General features: G+C 47.4%; 2 protein-coding genes across 2 annotated transcripts; one reads left to right on the top strand and one right to left on the bottom strand.

Annotated features, from left to right (window-relative positions):
- Nucleotides 1-7,319: 7,319 nt before the first annotated feature.
- On the top strand, nt 7,320-10,766 carry LOC119953721 (gap junction beta-1 protein-like). Its single transcript, XM_038778269.1, has 2 exons — nt 7,320-7,381; nt 9,912-10,766. The coding sequence occupies exon 2, from the start codon at nt 9,921-9,923 to the stop codon at nt 10,542-10,544; it is 624 nt and encodes a 207-aa protein (XP_038634197.1). The 5' UTR covers nt 7,320-7,381; nt 9,912-9,920; the 3' UTR covers nt 10,545-10,766.
- Nucleotides 10,767-14,039: 3,273 nt separating this feature from the next.
- rps15 (ribosomal protein S15) lies at nt 14,040-20,902 on the bottom strand. The gene is made up of 4 exons (XM_038777493.1): nt 20,824-20,902; nt 19,627-19,715; nt 18,261-18,495; nt 14,040-14,201 (listed from the first exon to the last, which is right to left on the bottom strand). Exons 1-4 carry the CDS (start codon nt 20,824-20,826, stop codon nt 14,088-14,090), a joined length of 441 nt encoding a protein of 146 aa, XP_038633421.1. The 5' UTR covers nt 20,827-20,902; the 3' UTR covers nt 14,040-14,087.
- Between the last annotated feature and the right edge of the window lie 2,584 nt (nt 20,903-23,486).

The raw sequence follows: 23,486 nt of genomic DNA, 5'->3' as shown, positions 1-23,486 counted from the left end.
TCCTGAATGGCCTTCTTATGGACTGATCTGATCTCGTCACACATCTTCTCTACTGAGTAGTTCTGCACTCCTGTATGATTCACCCGATGTCTGTGCCTTTGTATTTATACTGTGTATTTTATGTTTGCCCTATGTATTTTCTTTTCATGTATAGAATGATCTGTCTGAACTGTACGCAGAACAATACTTTTCACTGTACCTCGGTGCACGTGACAATAAACAAACCCAGAATCCAGAACCCAAGTCTTCAGAGCATTTTTACCCTGGATTCCTGGATCACTAGTCCAGTGATAATACCACCTCGCCACTGTCTCCCTGGTGTACAGGTGGATTTCAAAGGGTTGGACCTCTTGGCTGCTTCATAACCTTGTCAGATACGTTTGTTTTAACTGTTGGGATACAAGTGTTAAAAGGTTTACTCACTGGGATTGAAACTATCTGCATGCTTGTAACCATACACGCTCTGAGCTCTTTCTAATAGGCGGAGAATGATTCACAGCCCGAGGTGATCTTTGCGCCGCACAGCTATCAGATTCAAGATTGGTAGGTATTTGCATATTTGGCATTTCTTCACGGGAGATTGTGGTGAAGCACACCACAAAACTGGAATAGTGATGGCAGCACGGTGACACAGTGGTTAGCACTGCTGCCTCACGGCGCCGAGGTCCCAGGTTCGATCCCGGCTCTGAGTCACTGTCCGTGTGGAGTTTGCACATTCTCCCCGCGTTTGTGTGGGTTTCGCCCCCACAACCCAAAGATGTGCAGGGTAGGTGGATTGGCCACACTAAATTGCCCCTTAATTGGAAAAAATGGGTACTCTAAATTTATTTAAAAAAATTAAAAAAAAACTATTTCATGAACTGCAAATCTCTTTGGGGGGTAACCTGAATGATGCCAAACAAATGTAAGCCTCCCTTTCTAATTCCAGGAATTTTAGTGGGCTGTGTGTCTTCAGTACAATCCTCAAACTTGAATCCTGCCATCTGAATCACCAATGGGAGGCTCTCCAAACTCCATCTCAAACTGGGAGGCCATGGGGCAGCACGGTGGTTAGAACTGACAGCACCAGGGACCGGGTTCAATTCTGACCTTGGGTCACTCTCTGGGTGGAGTTTCAACATTCTCTCCGTGTGTGCGTGGGTTTCCTCTGGGTGCTCCGGTTTCCTCCCACAGTCCAAAGATCTGCAGTTCAGGTGGGGTTATGAGGATAGGACAGGGGAATGGGCCTAGGGTAGGGATGCTCTTTCAGAAGGTCAGTGCAGACCCGGTGGGCCGAATGGCCTCCTTCTGCACTGCAGGGATTCTATGGTGTATTTTTTCTGAAACTACGCAGATCTTTCAGGATAATTTGATTCATATCCACTTTGATGATCGTGATATCCTCATACGAGTTGGATGAGCAACCAGCATCATAATGAATAGTGCAGCTGCCTCGAAGGGCCGAATGGCCTCCTCCTGTTCCTATTTTCTTTTTAAAAGAATTTAAAGTACCCAATTCTTTTTTCCCCCAATTAAGGGGCAATTTAGCGTGGCCAATTAACCTACCCTGCACATTTTTGGGTTGTGGGGGTGCGACCCACACAGACATGGGGAGAATGTGTAAACTCCACACAGACAGGGCTACAGGGCTACAGGGCTAACCCACTGAGCCAAAATAGTTTTTATTTAAATGTAGTCACTGTTGCAATGCAGGAACCACCCGTATGGTCACCTACCCCATTCATTTTAAAATTCAGGGGCGTGACCCACGGGTGGGTCGCAGGCGTGTATCGGGAGGATCATGGCGCTATCGTTTGTGGTGTTCCCGATCGTGGGAAGAAGTGTCCAACGGCCAAAGGCGTCTTTTAAAAATGCCGGCTGAAGGACAGCACAGTGGCGCAGTGGTTAGCAATGATGCCTACAGCGCTGAGGACCTGGGTTCGAATCCTGCCCCCGGGTCACTGTCCGTGTGGAGTTTGCACATTCTCCCCGTGTCTGCGTGGGTCTCACCCCCACAACCCAAAGATGTGCAGGGTAAGTGGATTGGCCACGCTAAATTGCCCCTTAATTGGGAAAAATAATTGGGTACTCTAAAATTTTTTAAAAATAAATTCTGGCCGGCGGTGGGCTTTCAAGGATGCAGACCCTTCCGCACATAAGAACATAAGAACTAGGAGCAGGAGTCGGCCATCTGGCCACTCGAGCCTGCTCCACCATTCAATGAGATCATGGCTGATCTTTTTGTGGACTCAACTCCACTTTCCGGCCCGAACACCATAACCCTTAATCCCTTTATTCTTCAAAAAAATATCTATCTTTATCTTCAAAACATTTAATGAAGGAGCCTCAACTGCTTCACTGGGCAAGGAATTCGATAGATTCACAACCCTTTGGGTGAAGAAGTTCCTCCTAAACTCAGTCCTAAATCGACTTCCCCTTATTTTGAGGCTATGCCCCCTAGTTCTGCTTTCACCCACCAGTGGAAACAACCTGTCCGCATCTATCCTATCTATTCCCTTCATAATTTTATATGTTTCTATAAGATCCCCCCCTCATCCTTCTAAATTCCAACAAGTACAGTCCATGTCTACTCAACCTCTCCTCATAATCCAACCCCTTCAGCTCTGGGATTAACCTCGTGAATCTCCTCTGCACACCCTCCAGTGCCAGTACGTCCTTTGTCAAGTAAGGAGACCAAAACTGAACACAATACTCCAGGTGTGGCCTCACTAACACCTTATACAAATGCAGCATAACCTCCCTAGTCTTAAACACCATCCCTCTAGCAATGAAGGACAAAATTCCATTCGCTTTCTTAATCATATGCGTGCCCCCTCAGCCGGATGTAGCAGTGCGCAGGCCTGGAGCACAGTGGGGCAGACTGCCTCCCTCGTTCGCTGTTTCAGGGCCCTTTCCTTGGTCCTCTACTACAGCGTGGGTGTGCCCTCTACAGAGTGGCAGTGCCCTCCTTCTCCTTCCTCCCCCTCTCTAATGAAATGAAAAATGAAAATCACTTATTGTCACGTGTAGACTTGAATGAAGTTACTGTGAAAAGCCCCTAGTCGCCACATTCCGCCGCCTGTTCAGGGAGGCTGGTACGGGAATCAAACCGTGCTGCTGGCCTGCTTGGTCTGCTTTCAAAGCCAGCGATTTAGCCCAGTGTGCTAAACAGCCCAGTGTGCTAAACAGTCACTTGGCCTCCCCTCCCTTCTTCTCCCCTCATGTTGTCAGCCTGCTTTTGAAGGTTCTCTTTCGCGTGGCCTTGTGTTGGGGCCTCCGGTCTTTGTGTCAGCTGCTCTCTGGCCTCTCTCTTCACAGGAACTTCATTGCAGTTATTGTAAGCCTACCTGTGACACTAATAAACATTATTGTTATTGTTGTTTCCTCCGATTGCCTCCCCCTGTTTCCTACCCCCCCCCCCCCCCCCCATTTCCGTCTCCTCCCTGTGCTCCCATGCGTTCCCCCCTCCCCCGGTCTATTGATTGTTTGCTTCAAACAGGGTTTGGAGTAAGTTAGTGAATGGCCTCCATGTTTTGTGAAAACCCTCCTCCAACCAGGGATGATGAACTTGACCTTCTCCAGGTGGGGAAATTCCGATAGGTCTGCCAGCCAGTCTACAGCTGTGGGTGGTGCTACTGATCGCCCGCCAAGTAGGATTCTCCAGCGGGTGAAGCAAAGCCAAAGGCCCTCTTCCCCATATGTAGTTCTGGCTGGTCCGATACGCCGAAGGCTGCCACTCTTATTGCGTGCAGTTCTGGTTGCCGCATTATAGGAAGGATGTGGAAGCATTTGTAAGGGTGCAGAGATTTCCCAGGATGTTGCCTGGTATGGAGGGAAGAACTTATGAGGAAAGGCTGAGGGGTTTGAGGCTGTTTTCATTAGGGAGAATGTTAAGAGGTGACTTAATTGAGGCATTCAAGATGATCAGAGGATTAGATAGGTTGGACAGTGAGAGCCTTTTTCCTCGGATGGTGATGTCTAGCACAAGGGGACATAGCTTTAAATTGAGGGGAGATAGATATGGGACAGATGTCAGAGGTAGGTTCTTTACTCAGAGAGTAGTAAGGGCGTGGAATGCCCTGCCTGCAACAGTAGTGGACTCGCCAACATTAAGGGCATTCAAATGGTCATTGGTAGACATATGGACGGCAAGGGAATAGTGCAGATGGGCTTTAGAGGGGTTTCACGGTCGACGCAACAGCGAGGGCCGAAGGGCCTGTACTGCGCTGTAATGTTCTATGTTCTATGTTCTTGGGGCACGGCTCCACCCTCACCCCCACAATCCTGGACATTGCGTCAAAGAAGGCTGTCCAGAACCCGGTAAGTTTGGGGCATGTCCAGAACAGGTGGGCCTGGTTGGCCGGGCCTCCTTGACACTGTTCACATTTATCCTCCACCTCCGAGAAGAACCTGGTCATTCGGGTCTGTTCCAGAATGTTGATGCAAAGCAGTTTTGGACTTTTCCACAACAGTAAACATGTTGCATAATACAGATTGTTGCTGTAGCTGCACCGCCAAGGCTTGCCATTCTTATCACTGAAGATAACCATTAAAATTGAAATTACCATTTGTTTAACGTGCAATTACTGTTTCATTTGATGGGAATGTTCATGGAGGTTATTTGAAATGACACAATACAGGGGAAATCTGCCATTCCCCAAGTATAATACACCCACATTTTGCGGGAATGGGACGTTTCGGCGTGGCCAATTCGACGTGGCTGATTCGGCGTGGCCCATTTGGCGTAGCCGATTCGACGGAGGAATTTTTCGGCGGAGGGACGTTTCGGCATCAAATTAGTCGTTATAGTCGTTTTCTGCCAAATAGTCCAGTTCTAATTAGCTCTCTCTCTCGTTCAAATGAGCTATTCTAATTGCCAAATTGTCCAATTATAAGCTTCAGTGCAGCTTCCTTCAGTGATTTCCTTCACTGCAGCTTAATATTTTTCAGTCGTCTAAACCCTTTTATTCCAAATGGAAGCAAATATTTTATCAAAACGTGGAAGAAACAAAGTGATACACGATGGATACCTTTTTATTTTTGACGCAACGAGCAAAGGTGATCCTGAATTAAAGTTTTGGCGATGTGAACAGAAAGATCGATGTAAAGTGAGATTGCATATGAAGGATGGAAAAGTTATTCGCCAATTGAATGAACACACCCATGAAGCATCTGCCGCAAAAATAGAGGTTGAAAAGATAAAAACAACTGTTAAACAAAGAAGTGTTGAAACTCTCGAGCCACCAACCGTTGTGGTAAATGAATGTTTGGCTGGCGCTTCTCAAGCTAGTTTAGCTTTAGCTCCAGACTTGCCTGCAATGCGAAAACTTATAGCTAGGAATCGAAAGTTATTAAACAAGGCACCAGCTAATCCAACTGATTTGGAGCATTTAGTTATACCTGAGTCCTATACAGTATATGTTCCCCAACTGGGTGTGGAAGAGAAATTCTTATTGGGAGACACTGGAGAAAGCAATAATAGGATATTAGTATTTGGAAGAATAAGCTGGCTGCAACATTTAGTCTACTCAGAAATTTGGTTTGTTGATGGGACTTTCACTATTGCGCCTAGTCTTTTTCATCAGGTGTATGTTATATCGGCTAAGAAGCGTGATGGAGTTAATCCGCCCACCAAAAAGCTAAAAAAATATAGAGATGCTGATGAACGGATCAAAAAAGTCATATTGGAAGTTGAATCATTAGATCCTACTGAATTCCTGAGGGGTATTGCTCATAATTACGAAATGAAGAAGTAATTTCTAAGATTAAATAGCTTTTTAATTAATTGTTTTTTATAATACAGTATTTGCAAAATTTTAAAGACAGTTTAAATATTTTAAATATAGAGATGCTGATGACGTCGAAATGTCCTGGCACCTAAACGGCTGCGCCGAATAGTCCAATTATTTCCCTGACGCCGAATCGGCCACGCCAAATGGGCTACGCCGAAACGTACCAAACCCACATTTTGCATGGGTCTCACCCCCACAACCCACAAAGATGTGCAGGGCAGGTGAATTGGCCACATAAATTTTTTTTAAAAATATTTTTATTCTCCTCCTTTTCCACATTTACTCCCAAATTTACACCCACCAACGATAAACAATAATCAGTAACAAAAATGTCAATCCCCATATCAATAATAACGATCCCATCCTCCTACCAAATCCCAAACATTAGCCCGCATATTCACATAAACAAATGACAAAAAGTAATCAGGAATCACCCATAGTCACCATCAACATATACAGCCCCCCTCCCCCTCCCACCCACCCGCCCCCCCAACTAATGTTCAATGTGATCCAGTTCTTGAAAGTGCATGATGAATAATGCCCATGAATTGTAGAACCCCTCCATCCTTCCCCTCAGTTCAAACTTAACCTTCTTAAGAGTCAAGAATTCCAACTGCTCCCCCCGCCACGCCCAGGCACAGGGTGGAGAGATTGCTCTCCATCCCAGCAGGATCCGCCTTTGGGCGATCAACGAGGCGAAGGCTACAACAGCTGCCTCCGCACCCGTTTCCAACCCTGGCTGGTCCGACACCCTGAATATGGCCTCCCGAGGGCCCGGGTCCAGTTTCACGTACACCAATTTAGAGATTACCCTAAACACCTCCTTCCAGTAATCCTTCAGCTTTGGACAGGACCAAAACATATGAACGTGATTTGCGCCCCCTACCCCCACCCCCCGCAACGTTCACACACATCTTCTACCCCCTCAAAGAATCGGCTCATCCTCGCCCTCGTGAGGTGTGCTCTGTATACCACCGTCAGCTGTATCAGCCCCAACCTCGCACACAAGGTGGAGGCGATCACGCTCCGGAGCACCTCACACCAGAACCCCTCCTCCATACCCTCTCCCAACTCTTCCTCCCACTTTGCTTTGATCCCTTCCGGCATGGAAAAATTGCCTCTTAATTAGGGGGAAGTAAAAACAATTGGGTACTCTAAACTTATTTTTTTTGCCAACTTTGTACTTGGTACTTTGAATGTCAATGGTACAGACGAAACCTTTTTGCAATTCGGCTAATAACTTCTGTAAAGTTAAATCTTGTGTAATTGAAAACTTTCCCCTACTACATCCGCTAGTGTGTCGACGCATTAATCACTCTGAAACAACTTGGTTGTTGTTTTTTTAATGTCTTTAATCTCAGTTTATCTCCGTGTATAGACAGTTGACAATTTCCAGTCAGTAATTTAACTCTGGTTTCCATTCCGGGAAGTTTTAAAATGCAGCTCCTCCTCCTCCTGTTCAGTTTCACTCTGAGCTGCTCTCCTGTACTTTCCAGGTTAGCTTCGATATGGAAACGTGTTTGCTGCCTCGGCATCTTTACTATTAAACAAAGTGAGTTTGGGAGAGGAAGAATATCTCCCACTGGAATCGCTTCCCGCAGGATCGAAAGGTACTTTGGAAAGGTTTAGATTTGAATTGAGCAAAGTTGCGTCCCGGGGTTCTGGATACTGCAACAATCCGATTTAACTCCAGGTAACAGAATGAAATGGGAATTGTTTCAGGTCAGTTCTTTTCCAGGGATCCACACCTTGAATATATTTGGCTCTTGACGAAATATCAGCTGCCTGGAACGTGGCTACTGTCTGATCTGCTGGATATTAGACTGTCAAAAGTTACCGGGGCCGTTTCGCTTGAATTATGGAGAGCAAATTTCGTGTTTGTCGATTTCTGCTCCTGAAGGCTACCGGCTTTCTGCAGAGAATCCCCCACAGGGCAGAAGGAGGCCACTCGGCCCGTCGACTCTCTACCGACCCTCTGAAAGAGCACCCACCCTATCCCCATAACCTCACCTAACCTGCACACTATGGGCAATTTAGCCTGGCCAATCCACCTGACCTGCACCACCTTAGTGGAAGGAAACTGGAGCACCCGGAGGAAACCCGCACAGACTTCGCAGTCGCCCAAGGTCGGAACCAAACCCGGGTCCCTGGCGCTGCAAGGCAGCAGTGCTAACCACTGTACCACTGGGCCGCCCGTTCTCCAATATATTGTATTTTCATTAAATTTGTGTTTTCAAATCCAATCATCCTGGAATTATCTATCTAGAGTTCAGTACGGCCTCCCCCTCCCTCCCCCAGCACTGTTTCCTCTGGAATTCGCCCAAGGATCAGTTCTTCCCCCCCCCCCCCCCCCCCCACCCTAGTTCTGATCACGGCACCCGGTTCTACCTCAAACATCTTTCAACCCAGGGCAGCACGGTGGCAGTGGTTAGCACTGCTGTGTCACGGCGCTGAGGTTCCATCCCGGCTCTGGGTCACTGTCCGTGAGGAGTTTGCACATTCTCCCTGTGTCTGCGTGGGTCCCACCCCCACAACCCAAAAATGTGCATTGGCCACGCTAAATTGCCCCTTAATTGACAAAAATGAATTGGGTACTCTAAATTTATACAAAAAAAATCAATCAACCCTCCCGTGGAATCCGATCTGTCACGTTGCTTTTCCCACATCCAGTTTTGAACTGGATCCAGTTCATTACCCTTGCTTCTCTCTCCTTTCTGGCTGCCTGATCTACTGAGTTTTTGCAACATGTTGTTTTTGCTTCAGTTTTCCAGCACCTACCTGCAGTGTTTTGCGTCAATAGAAAACAAATGTTTATTTCTGAGACGAGATGGATAGGATAAACTGAACTTAATTCTGTGGATAATATGGCATTCTGAGACTCCTGTTTGCTATAATGGTACAGGGTTTTGGTGAGACCGCATCTGGATCACAGTGTGTAGTTTTGGTGCCCACATTTAAGAAAGGATGTGCTTGCACAGGAAGGTGGTACAGTGAAGGTTCACGAGGTTGGTCTCTGGACTAATGGGAACATCTTGTGATGAGAGGCTGAGTAAATTGGGTTTATGTTCTCTGGGGCTCAGAAGAATGAGAGGCAATCTCATTGAGACCCTCATAATTTGGACCCACATAATTTGAAAGGGGGTTTTATAGGGTGGACGCTGAGAGATTGTTTCCGCTGGTCAGGGAATCTAAAACACAGCGAGGCGGGGCGGGGGGGGGGGCATCAGTCCCAAGACGAGATAAGGTTCGATTCCCCGCTGGGTCACTGTTTGTGCGGAGTCTGCACGTATCTGCGTGAGTTTCCTTCGGGTGCTCCGGTTTCCTCCCACAGTCCAAAGACGTGCAGGTTAGGTGGACTGGCCATGATAAATTGCCCTTAGTGACCTAAAAGGTTAGGAGGGGTTATTGGGTTACGGGGATAGGGTGGAAGTGAGGGCTTAAGTGGGTCGGTGCAGACTCGATGGGCCGAATTGTATGTTCTATGTTCTCTAAGGGGGGGGGGGGCAATTATTTAAAATAATAATAACAATACCTTTTATTGTCACATGTAGGTTTACATTAACACTGCAATGAAGTTACTGTGAAAAGCCCCTAGTCGCCACATTATGGCACCTGTTCAGGTACACAGAGGGAGAATTCAGAATGTCCAATTCACCTAACAGCACGTCTTTCGGGACTTGTGGGAGGAAACCAGAGCATCTGGAGGAAATCCACAGACACAGTAAGAACGTGCAGACTCTGCACAGACAGTGACCCAAGCCCGGAATCGAACCTGGGACCCTGGTGCTGTGGCGCAACAGTGCTAACCACTGTGCTCCCATGTTGGGACCGAGATGGGAAATGGCATCAAAGGGCTGTGAATCTTTGGAATACTCTATTCCCAGAATGTTGTGAATGCTCAATCGTTGAACACATTTCAGGCTGGGATCAGAGAGATTTTTGGTCTCTCAGGGAATTAAGGGGAGAAGGCAGGAAAGTGGAGTCGATCAGCTGTAATCGTATTGAATGGCGAAGTAGGCTCAATGGGCCTTGTGCTCTACTCTTGCTATTTCCTGTTCTTATGTTACACAGTCAAAGGTGCCAGTATTAATCCACTTATGTTTTGCGTTCCCCAATCAATTCCTCTAAATGGAACTATAGGCGAGTTTGATGATGAATCCGACCTTGGCATTTCTGAGTGGCACGGGATCCCATGTCTCCTCCTGTGTCAGGACCTGGCTGGCTTTACTCTTCATCATGCGTCTCTTCGCCGTCATCATCACTGCAAAAACCGTCTGGGAAGATGACATGCAGGATCTCAGCTGTAATTCCACCCAGGTGGGCTGTCGCCAGCAATGCTACACCGAACTTTCACCTCTGTCACCCTTCACCTTGTTCACACTGCAAATTGTGTTCCTTTCCACCCTGTCGATGACAAACTTTTTGTACAACAGACACAGCCTGAGGCAGGCGCGAGATAACTTTATTCAAGCAGCCAACGAGACCCGTTGGAAAATCGGATTCCTCAACATGCTTGCCAAAATACTGACGGAAGGAATCTTTCTTTTTTTGCAGCATATGCTGTACCCAGGTTTACTGAGACAACACAGGTTTAGATGTGATATAACACCCTGCGAGGAGGCAGTGGTCTGCATTATGCTGAAAAGCCAGCAGAAAGATGCCTTTGTGATTTTTATGTACACTTGTTCGTTTGCTTCTGTGTTGATCGAGGTAATAGAGATCTATTCTTCAGTAGGAAAAGTTAGACTTTCTCAAGGTGCATATGAAATATAGTGTGTATTATTTTTAAAATGATTTTACACAATTGCATGCTGTCTACAGATTTTATATTTGAATAGTGAGCATAATTTATAGAAATGTTGCACATAAGAGCCATTGAAATCTGCTTTGCACAGTTTTTTAAAGTTAATTTAAGGCTTCAATTCTCATAGGTATCAAGCCGATTGAGACAACGATTTAGCTAAAAACATTTCAATAAAATCTCATAGCTTAGTAGCCTGTTGCTGATGTTTTACCAGATAAGAAGTCTGGGAAGTGTGTTTAGTTGGAACTTAATGAGAATTGAGATGCTAGGCCCAGGGTGTCATAGAATTTACAGTGCAGAAGGAGGCCATTCAGCCCATCGAGTCTGCACCAGCCCTTTGAAAGAGCACCGCACCTAATATTTTTGGACGCCAAGGGCCACGACAGTTAATTACATGTGAAGGATTCAGATTGGGTAGTGTATTAGGGTAGAATCTTGCACTTGGAAAAAATGGTTGCAGTAATTGGTGGCAATGAATGGAATGGATGATCAGCCAGTAGAATAACAGCTATGGCAGTAATAAAAGCGGAGTAAAGGGTACAAATGTGACAGGGGTCCATTCGTTGAATTTCTCTGCCGTATCACCAATTTCGTATCATTCCTTTCAAACACCAATCCAGTCTCCTGTTAAAGAACTGTTCTCAATTTTCACTTTTGATAAATATGTTTTACTAAACGTGTGCGCGTAGATATAATACTTTTAGCACAGAAAGGCAGCTCCACAAGCTTAAGAGTATTATCAAATAAAATTTAGCACCTAACCACATAAAAAGCAATAGGACATATTAACATCTGGGGGAGGGGGGGTTGTGCCAAAGTTGGGAGAGCTGCCCCACAGATTAGTTAAGCAGCAGCCAGTCATATTCACAGAATCATATCTTACAACGTCCCAGAGACCACCAACACCATCCCAAGTCTGTCCTATTCCTCCCCTCAAGACAGATGCAGCACAGGTGGCAGCAGTGGTATATGGTCGGAGAGTTGCCCTGGGAGTCTTCAGCATTGATCTCGGACCCTATGAAGTCTCTTCGCAGCTGGTCAAACATGGGCAAGGAAGCTTCCTGCTGATTACCATGTACCACTGCCCACCCCCATCGCCTCCGCTGATGAATCAGTACTCTTCCACAATGAACGCCAATTGGGGGAAAGCACTGGGAGTGGCAAGAATGTACTCTGGTTCGATTCCGGCTCTGGGTAACTGTCCATGTTGAGTTTGCACATTCTCCCCGTGTTTGCATGGGTTTAGTCCCCACAACCCGAAGATGTGCAGGGTAGGGGGATTGGCCACGCTAATTTGCCGCTTAATTGGAAAAAATGAATTGAGTACTCGAACATCGCTAATGCCGAAACTGGTGTTGGAAAGCCAAGAGTTCAAATTTATAAATGTTGCCAGTGTCATTCATCCTAACTGGAATGTCGCAACGTCATGGACTGTCAGTGACCACGACTAATTCAGACAATTCTGGAAAGGGTTTAGATAGAGAAGGATCCAAGAGGCCACAAGTATATGTTTCTACTTTTATTTATCTGAATATCAGCTGCCTCACGATCACTAAAGGCAGTTCAGGAAATGTATCTCACCTAAAGTAGAAAAATGGCAACATGAAGAATAGGTACATTTACCCCAACTCTGCCAAGAAAAAGATATTCACATCCACTCTTGGAAATGTCATCAACCTTTGAGGTATCATAAGATAATATCCCTTCTGGAAAAAGTAAAATACCATTTAGCACATACTTCACCCAAATGTTTAGGTCTATGCTTCGCCTACTGCTGTCACATTGAGACCTCCCTTGATGCAGAGCCCTTTTGTACATTGCTTCTTTTCAATTGCTCAATTTTCCCCCACTCAAGACAAATGTCCAAATGCAGGAGACAGTAATTCTGACTCTGATGTCAGCACACCCACCCAATCAAAATCCAGCCCCTACTGATGTGGTCCCTAAAGCTGGACAGAATTGGTCTACTGCTCAACACACCCACAGTGAAGCAGAGAGGCCATTCACCTGATCCACTTTGTACATATGCCCAAAATGACTGATATGGACATAAATCAGCAGGCCACTCAATCCTGTTCCACCATTCCATAAGATAATGACTAATCTGATTGAGATCCCAACTCCACATTACTTCCTGCTCCCAATACCTTTTGACTCGCTTGCCGGTCAAGAATTTAATTCAGCCTTAAAGATATTTAATGACCTTTCATCCACCACGCTGGAGAAGAAAATTCCAACACGGACAGAAAATAATTCTCCTCATCTCAGTCTTAAACTGCGACTCAAGTTCCAGTCTCTCTCCCACAAGGGGAAAGATCCTCTCAGCATGCACCGTCAAATCCCCTCAGGATCACCCCGCCCTCTTCTGAACGGATACAAAGCCCAACCTTTCACCAGTTAACCCCCCTCATTCCAGGAATCAACCGAGCAAACCTTCTCTAAACTGCCTGAAATGCAATTATGTCCTTTCAGAAATATGGAGACTAAAGCGCTGCACTGTGCTTGATGTGGCCTCAGCAATACCCTATATAACTGGAGCAAAACTTTTTTTACATTCCATTCTCTTTGCAATAAATGACAATGATTGATTGATATTTATTGTCACATGTATCAAAGTAGTTTGCTTTCCTAATCACCTGCTGTACCTACACACTCACCTTTTATAATTCATGTACCAGGACACCCAGATCCAGAGCTCTGCAATCTCTTCCTATTTAAATATTAAGCGGCTTTTCTAATCTTCTTGGGAAGGTGGGAGAGTTCACATTTTCTCACTTGTTTAACCTATCTATATCCCTTACTTTCATACCCATGTCATCAGCAAATATAGCAGCCCTGGATGGCAGGATCAAATGTTATCACTTAAGACACAGATAGGCAGGAACGCAAGTTGCGAAGAGGACATAAGAAGTCTGCAAAGGGATAAGATAGTTTCTTTTTAAATTTAGAGCATCCAATTCATTTTTTCCAATTAAGGGACAATTTAGTATGACCAATCCACCTACCCTGCACATCTCTGGGTTGTGGGGGCAAAACCCAAACAAACACAGGGAGAACATGCAAACTCCGCATGGACATTGACCCAGAGCCGGAATTGAACCTGGGACCTCGGCGCCGTCAGGCAGCAGTGCTATCCACTGTGCCACCGTACTGGCCCGGGGGTGGGGGTGTGGATAGAAATAGTTAAGCGAGTGGGTATAAATCTGGGAGATGGAACGTGGGAAAATATGAAATTGAAAGATGTTTCAGAACAATTTAAATAATGCAAGTTGCGCTGAAGTTCTCAAATAAGGATCTAAAAGTTCACGGCAAAACGTACATATCTGAATTATTGCAACAAATCGATGCAGAGGGAAAACTGTGATAAATATATTCATACAAAAAACCTTCAGCCTATTGCACAGTTTTGCAAGAGAACTGGGAAAGCTAATAAATTGTTCATCTGAAAAATAAACAGAGTCAAATTGTACTGGAACCAATTTTATTTACACAACATTTCAATTGTAAACGGTCTACTTCAGAGGGATGAACCTGGAGGAGTGAGTAGCACCGATACCAGGTCTGCCGTGTTTGACAGGCTTGTAGGTGATAGAGAACTCCCCAAGGTAATGGCCAATCATTTCAGGCTGAAAAAGAAAAGAAAAAGTCATAAAATTAACCAAATGATTCCATGCATTGTGAATTAATCTCTGCAATTCTAACAGGGAGCTGCAGGACCGACATAACATTCAACGTTATTTCTGTTAAAAATGGGTTGATCCGGTCAAGAGGAAAACTGTTTCATAGAAATATCATAGAAGTTACAGTGCAGGAGGCCATTCGGCCCATCGAGTCTGCACCGGCTCTTGGAAAGAGCACCCTACCCAAGGTCAACACCTCCGCCTTATCCCCATAACCCAGTAACTCCACCCAACACTAAGGGCAATTTTGGACACTAAGGGCAATTTATCATGGCCAATCCACCTAACCTGCACATCTTTGGACTGTGGGAGGAAACCGGAGCACCCGGAGGAAACCCACACACACACGGGGAGGATGTGCAGACTCCGCACAGACAGTGACCCAAGCCGGAATCGAACCTGGGACCCTGGAGCTGTGAAGCGATTGTGCTATCCACAATGCTACCGTGCTGCCCACAATGTTTCATTAATGTACTAAATATAGTTGTGATTTGCAAACATTACTTTAGCTCATCAATATCCAACAAACCCAAATTAAATTGCTGCTCATGATCTCCCCCACTTTCCTGGAGAATACCCAAGTTATAATTACATCAACTTCAGAAATAAGATGGCAGGCTCTATGAGCTAGACACTGGATAGAAATGTAAAAACTTGTCAATACGTTAGTCATTTGTGACAAATATAAAGCCACACAAATTAGGTAAAGAATTACAGTCATAATTAGGCAGTGTTTAGTTAGGTGACTGCAACAAACCTCTGCTGGACTAATGAAGGTGGAACTTGCTTTACAGCCCATTTGCTCTGCCTGACATTTTACCATTTGTGAAACTTTCCCTTTAACTATTACCTGTAGTACAGGAGAAATTGCTTTCAGCACAGGGTGCACTTTACACTGGAACATAAATATTCCTTTGCCAATAAAGGAATTGGGTGTTTTGTTCAGCATCCCAGATGCTGGCCAATATCACTCAATCCATATCAGCTTAAAATTGATCAAGATACTCAGCGATTAAAATAAGCCATCAGCGACTAGCTTTAAAATTCAAAAGTGGGATTGTAAATTTAAATGAAACGATGGCAATGTCATGCCACCTTCACTTCCAATAAACACATGAGCCTCACTCACCATTTCCTAAACCACTGCACAACTGAGGTCTGCGTGGAGGTTTATATCTTTGTGACAATTAAACTGTCCTATTTTCAGCTGTAAAACACACATTGCTTTACTAAATCGCTACCCAGCAGCCTGCTTTACCACGCAAATGAGTCATGAGGAAAAGTTTTATTCTGTAATACCCATCACTGGTGTTAAAAGCCACTTATTCGCACTCCACACTAATTGCAACTGGCGAAGATGCAACTGGCAAAGATCAAGGGGGCATTCAATTCCAATTTTTCTGGTAGGCAAGATGCAACCCCTACACATTGCATGACCCAGTGGTTGATTGGAGAAGTACACCAGTAACAGCTCTACAGTGGTAACTTTGCCCATGCTGCAACTCTGCAAAAATGGTCAGTTCCATCTATGGAGCTCTCCCCATCACAGCAACAGAATGCTAATCACAGAAACAGGGCAGCCATTTTGTCAAGCATGCATCTATGATTGTTCTCACCAAGACAATCTCCATACTTTATTTCCACTAATTATTTTTTCCCCTTTTAAAGCACGTTATAATAATGGCTTGTGCATTCTGACATTGGTCAGATTTGTCTTTCCATGATCAGATTTCTATATTTGTGCTGGTTCATACCAATAAAAATATGTTTCACGAGAATGCTCTGCCACTTTTCTTTTGATCAGCTGCAAGGTCAAAGCTATGCAGAAATCTCCACAGCTTCAAGTGGCTCTGAAACATTGTCATATACCACATGAAATATTTTTTAAAAACACTCGCGTAAGCAGACGAGTGCCTTGGGTAAAGTTGGGCACGACATCTACAAACAATAATTGGTTAAAGAGACTCGCAAGGACAACATTTATTGCCCATTCCAAATTATCCTTCACCTTGAATTGCAGCAGATTAAAATTTCTTCCACAGTGAGTTCCAGGATTTTGACCAGGCAACAATCAAGGAACTGCAACCCAAGACTGCAAAGTGACCAAAGGGGTGACGATGGTGCTCCCGTGATGTCCTTGTCCTTCTGGGTGGCAGAGACAGACAGTACACACAGTGTAGCCACAGTCCACCAATGATGGGAGGGAATGAGTGTTGAGATACATTTTGGCATATTAGAGATTTTGACATTAGAAATGTCTAATTCGATCTGCTTCAATTTGCGTAGGCAGCCATTTTGTGGGGTCAGATCTACTTAACCTAATAATTTACAGTCCTGCTGTAATACTGGGTGAAGTGTACAAGGTGGCCAGAATTTAGTAGGCAAGTATCTTAAATGAACTGCAACCATTTTCAGGCTCCTTGAGAAACCATTTGTGAAGGTTATCGAAGATACACAATACCGGAGCCAAATATAGATGGCAGCCACAGAGGGAGCAAACTGATTGGTCACTAAATCAACCACATTGAAAAATGGAAATATCCATTCAGAAATCTTAGTACAAAATATTTTTGGTGCTGTGGGTATTTTTCAGTTTCTGGTGCCAGTAATCAGGTGCCTGCAGCAAGAACCTTAGGCATCAGGCTATGGCTCTTTGCTGTCATGTTAGTGTCTAAAACAGTTAGCTGGGGTTATTGGGTTAGAGGTGGTAGGGTGGAAGTGGGGGCTTAAGTGGGTCGATGCAGACTCGATGGGCCGAATGGCCTCCTTCTGCACTGTATGTTCTATGTTCACGTCAACACCACCCCCCATCACGAGATGTGGACACCACTGGCAAGGCCAGCATGTTACCCATCCCTAACTGTTACAACTGATAGCTTGACAGGCCTGTTCAGAAGGCAAGTAACAGGTAACCACATTGCTGTGGGTGTGGAGTCACGTGTGGGCCAGACCGAGCAAGGACAGATTTCTTTCCCTAAAGAACATTAATGACCCAAATGGGTTTGGATAACAAATGACGATAGTTTTATGGTCACCACTGCTGTAATTCGCCTTCAATTCCAGATCTTTTTAAACTAATCTACTGTATGAATTATACCAGATACCATGGTGGAATTCAAACCGATTTCCCAAAGCATAATCCTCAACCTCTGACATTACCATTACACCACTATCACCCCATTTGCCGCCTCAAGTAACCACTGCAAGGGTCTGCACATAATTCCGGCAACATTGCCACATCGTTTATATGGCCAGGAAATACAGTAACATATTCAGTTGTGTTCTACGCTAGCCAATAGGGTATATTTAATATCACAGGTAGACTCTGGCTTTGATGAGTGCTTCCTTTTTGTGCATCTTTGTGGAGTTTTTGGATCGCACCTCAAGTAGCGTCCCAGAAGGCTTCACCATTTGGAGAAATACTTGAAATTGTGGAAAAGAAAAGTGCATGGAATGTTGGAATTGCCCAAGTAAGTTGCAATGGTTTGATAGACCAAATGACCTCGAAGGCACAGGTACCAAAGGCCAAACAACCTCATTCTGTGCTGGACCACTCCATGATTACAACATCCTTCCCCAGTGGGGAAGGTTACTGCCAAAGGTTACAACTGCACAACCCCAATTATTGGTACCAGAAGCTGAAATACACCCACATCATATTCTTAAAAAGTTATGGAAGAGATGCATGCCGACAAAGTTTGTTTTCTTGCACTCCAGGTCAAACTAACAATAACTTGTTAACCAAGCAGCACCCTTTTCTCCTGTCGTGTAAATTGGTGTTATGTTATCATTTGAAATTTGACATTCTTGCATTTGTCCCAAGTGAAAGTCAAAAATCTTCGACAGTGGAATTCTCTTTTCAGCAAGTAAAACATTCTCACGCTGAGATTTCTGAGAGGATGCTTTCATCTTCCAATACAATGTCAATTAATGCAGCACAAGATCATATGAATAGCCTTTCACAGAATATTTTAAAAGTTACTCGTCACAGGCAAATCCACGTACCTTGATTTCAACCTGGTTAAAGGTTTTGCCATTGTACACACCAACCATGCTGCCAACCATCTCTGGGAGGATAACCATATCCCGAAGGTGAGTTTTGACAACCTCTGGTTTCTCCATTGGCGGAGCTTCCTTTTTGGCCTTGCGCAGCCTCTTCAGGAGGGACTGCTGTTTGCGGCGCAGGCCTCTGTTTACACGCCTGCGCTGGCGGGCACAATACAACTGCATCAGTTGTTCACTGCAAACAAGAACAGAAGTTCAGACTGTCCCAATTGCAGACTATAGGCTCACTAAAACAGAACGGGGGCTCCGTGTAATTTGCAATTGAATTAGGCATGTCTGGTTACTTCACCATTTTAAAATTCACTAAAACCAGACTAAATAACACCTTCATATTAAATATACGTTATGCTTATAACCGAGAGCCAGGATCAGATGGCAGCATTAATTGGAAAGAAAAAACAATTGTGGTTCAAGCCCAGTTCAGAGAATGTGATCTCAACACCTCAGTGCAGTACTGAGGAACTGTTTTGATGGGAGTCAGCATCAATTTTTTATTCTATTAATACCCAGTCTTTGAGAGAAAAAAGTTCCCATGGTGCTGTCTCAAAGAGCTGGGAGCTTTCCCCAGTAACCTGGCCACTATTTATCCCTCAACCAACATCAATGTCTGCATCAACGGTGCTGAGGTGGAGATGGTTGACAGCTTCAAATTCCTAGTTGAGAATATCCCCAACAATCTATCCACGTACACCCATGTCAACACTATGACCAAGAAAGTACAACAGTGCCTGTACTTGCTCAGGAAATTCAGCATGTCCACATTGACTGTTACCAATTTTTACAATACATCATAGAAAGCATCCTATCAGGCTGCATCACAGTCTGGTATGGAAACTGCTCGGCCCAAGACCGCAAGAAACTACAGAGAGCCATGAACACAGCCCAGTCCGTCACACAAAATTGCCTCCCATCCATTGACTCAGTCTACACGTCCCGTTGCCTTGGGAAAGCAGGCAGCAGAATCAAAGATGCCTCCCACCCAGGTTATTCTTGCTTCCATTGGGCAGAAGATACAAAAGTCTGAGAACATCCAACCCCAGGTCACTGGCAGTGGAGTTTGTACATTCTCCATGCTTACAACCCAAAGATGTGCAGGGTCGGTGAATTGGCCACACTATGTTGCTCCTTAATTGCAAAAAAAAAAAATGTTTTTTTAAAGTCCCAAACCCAAATTTTCAAACCAGCAAAGATGAAACCCACTGACTAATCACACCCCATTCTGAACACCAAAAACAGGGACCGTTGCATGGCCAGAGATCACGCTACATAAATCTGGCACAACAGAAATGACTTATTTAACACTTACTAGGACATATCCAGGAGCTGATCTAGGTCAACACCTCTGTAGGTAAATTTCCTGAAAGTCCTCTTCTTCTTCTGCTCTACTTGGTCAGCCTGTGTTTAAAAAGATATAAAATTTCAACATAGACCAACCACTACTAAGGAAACTTACAGAAGTCTCACCCTTGTTTACAGGAACATGTATTGGTGGGTCACTGAATAAGTAAATGGTGAACGAAGCCTTGTTAATAAAAAAAATGTGCTAGAACTATCAGCATTCACATTTATCTCTGTTGAAATTTTTTTTTTTTTTTTTTTTAATTTAGATTAGCCAATTATTTTTTTCTAATTAAGGGGCAATTTAGCGTGGCCAATCCACCTACTCTGCACATTTTTGGGTTGTGGGGGCGAAACCCACGCAGACACGGGGAGAATGTGCAAACTCCACACGGACAGTGACCCAGAGCCGGGATCGAACCTGGGACCTCAGCGCCGTGAGGCGGTTATGCTAACCACTAGGCCACCGTGCTGCCCCTGTTGAAAATTTTTGATGCTCCATCACGGCAGCAGTGGTTAGCACCATTGCTTCACAGCTCCGGGTCCCAGGTTCGATTCCCGGATTGGGTCATTGCGGAGTCTGCACGTTCTCCCCGTGTCTGTATAGGTTTCCTCCCACAGTCCAGGGACGTGCAGGTTAGATGAAGTTAGGGTGGGGAGGGCCTAGGCAGGGTGTTCACTCAGAGGGCCAGTGCAGACTCGATGGGCTGAATGGCCTCATTCTGCACTGTGGGGATTCTCTGGAAGACCAGCTCCTTGTTTAAAGAGGTCTTACAATCAATTCTAATTTGTTGACAAGTCTCGGAGGTTAACAACTCGGTCTGACATCAAAGTCAGTGCAGGCACCAACCCTAACCTCTCCCCCCTCCCCCCGGTATGAAGGCCGGCCGGACCCATTTTTAAAATAAGCCTCTTCCTAAAGTCAGGGAGTGACCGGTCAGCCACACATCGCACACTGATTAATACGCCTGAGGCCGGCCCGCCCGCCGACACCGGCCCCCTTGATGCAAAACTGAAATTTCAAAACACAATAATCAGTGAAGATGGCCACTGAGACCCCGGTCTACAGGATCATCGGCCACAGGGCGGCCCTGGCATTATTGTCAGAGCGGATGGACAACGATTGTCCAGAACTCTCCCCGCGCCACCATCAACAAACACCCACCATCTTGAGCCGCTCTCACCGGAAAGGACCGATCAGCACTTCCGCTGCGCCAAATGTCGCGGGATTTGGACGGGGGGGGGGGCTCTGCGCATGCGCGCACTCTGACCCAGGAGCAAATACCCCCACACACACTCCTCTTCCCCCCCCCCACACACACACACACACCCCTCTCCCCCCCCCCCCCCCCGTACACACAATGCAACAGTGACTGTCAGGGCTGCCCACTGTCATTAAATGGGTTCCTCCTCCTGCTCTGTAAATTCTATGAGTTGGCCAACACCTCGATCCCATTGGCACACGACCGTCCTCCTGCCAATTGGAAAGCAAAGAGACTCATTACCCAACTGGACCATGCTCAATTGTTAGACACATGGCCTTCCCAACCCACTGCCCCACCACCATCACCCCCCCCCCCCACCCATCACCACCACCCCCCACCACCACCATCACCCCCCCCCCCCCCCCCACCCATCACCACCACTCCCACCATCACCACCACTCCCACCATCACCACCACCCCCCACCACCACCACCACCCCCCCTGCACACCACCCCCCCCCCGGCCCATCACCACCACCACCCCTGCACACCACACCCCCAGCCCATCACCCCCTCGCCCACCACCATCACCCCCTCGCCCACCACCATCACCCCCCCAGCCCACCACCACCCCCCCCGCCCACCACCATCACCCCCCCCCCCCGCCCATCACCACCACCCCCCCTGCACACCACACCCCGGCCCATCACCCCACCACCCCCCCCTGCACACCACACCCCCGGCCCACCACCATCACCCCCCGCCCACCACCATCACCACCACCCCCCCTGCACACCACACCCTCGGCCCACCACCATCACCCCCCCGCCCACCACCATCACCCCCCCACCCACCACCATTCCCCCCCCGCCCATCACCACCCTCGCCCATCACCACCACCCCCGCCCATCACCACCGCCACCCCCCTGCACAACACACCCCCGGCCCATTACCATAATCCCCCCCCCCCCGACCATCACCACCACCCTCCCCCTGCACACCACCCCGCCCATCACCACCACCACCCCCCTGCACACCACACCCCGGCCCATTACCATCATTCCCCCCCACCCCCGGCCCACCACCATCACCACCCCGTCCACCACCACCACCATACATCCGCCCATCACCACCAACCACCCTGCACACCACACCCCGGCCCATCACCCCACCACCCCCCCCTGCACACCACACCCCCGGCCCACCACCATCACCCCATGCCCACCACCATCACCCCCCCTGCACACAACACCCCTGGCCCACCACCATCACCCCACCACCACCACCCCCCCTGCACAACACCCCCCCGGCCCACCACCATCACCCCCCACCCACCACCATCACCCCCCCCCCAACACCACCACCATCACCCCCCCACCCATCACCACCACCCCCCCTGCACACCACACCCTCGGCCCACCGCCATCACCCCCCCGCCCACCACCATCACCCCCCAGCCCACCACCATCCCCCCCCCCCACCCACCACCATTACCCCCCACCCCGCCCATCACCACCCACCCCCCTTGCACACCACACCCTCGGCCCACCATACTATACCCTCGCCCATCACCCGCCCACCACCATTCCCCCCCGCCCATCACCACCCTCGCCCATCACCACCCCCCCCCCCGCCCATCACCGCCACCCCCCTGCACAACAAACCCCCGGCCCAGTACCGTCATTCCCCCCCCCCCCCCCCGACCATCACCACCACCCTCCCCCTGCACACCACCCCGCCCATCACCACCAGCACCCCCCAGCACACCACACCCCGGCCCATTACCCTCATTCCCACCCCCGGCCCACCACCATCACCTCCTGCCCACCACCATCACCACCCCGTCCACCACCACCACCATACATCCGCCCACCACCCGCCGCCCATCACCACCAACCACCCTGCACACCACACCCCCTGCCCACCACCACCATAAACTCCCCACCACCATCCACCCCCCGCCCATCACCACCAGCCCCGCCTACCACCACCGTTGTTCCCCCGGCCCACCAACACCACCTTCCCCCCTCGCCCACCACCACCGTTCCCTCACCACCATCGTTCCTCCGGCCAGCCAACACCCACCCACCACCACCGTCCCCCCCGCCCACCATCACCACCCCCGCTCACCACCACCGTCCCTCCTGCCATCCACCATCTCCCCCCCCCCACCCCCCCACCTGACTTTCAATATTTTAAAATATTTTTGTATCAGAGTGGGGGGTGGCATGTAGCACAGTGGTTAGCATTACTGCCTCATAGCGCTGAGGAACCAGGTTCAAATCCCGGCTCTGGGTCACTGTCCGTGTAGAGTTTGCACATTCTCCCCGTGTCTGCGTGCGTTTCACCCCCACAACCCAAAGATGTGCCTCTCAAGTGGATAGAGCTGTGAAGAAGGCCTATGGTGTGCTAGCGTTCATTAGCAGAGGGATTGAATTTAAGAGCAGTGAGGTGATGATGCAGCTGTACAAAACCTTGGTAAGGCCACATTTGGAGTACTGTGTGCAGTTCTGGTCGACTCGTTTTAGAAAGGATGTGGAAGCTTTGGAAAAGGTGCAAAGGAGATTTACCAGGATGTTGCCTGGAATGCAGAGTAGGTCTTACGAGGAAAGGTTGAGGGTGCT

The sequence above is a fragment of the Scyliorhinus canicula genome, chromosome 18 (assembly GCF_902713615.1).
Source record: "Scyliorhinus canicula chromosome 18, sScyCan1.1, whole genome shotgun sequence".
In the NCBI taxonomy this organism is placed as follows: domain Eukaryota; kingdom Metazoa; phylum Chordata; class Chondrichthyes; order Carcharhiniformes; family Scyliorhinidae; genus Scyliorhinus; species Scyliorhinus canicula.
This window is presented reverse-complemented; position numbering and strand designations above follow the sequence as displayed.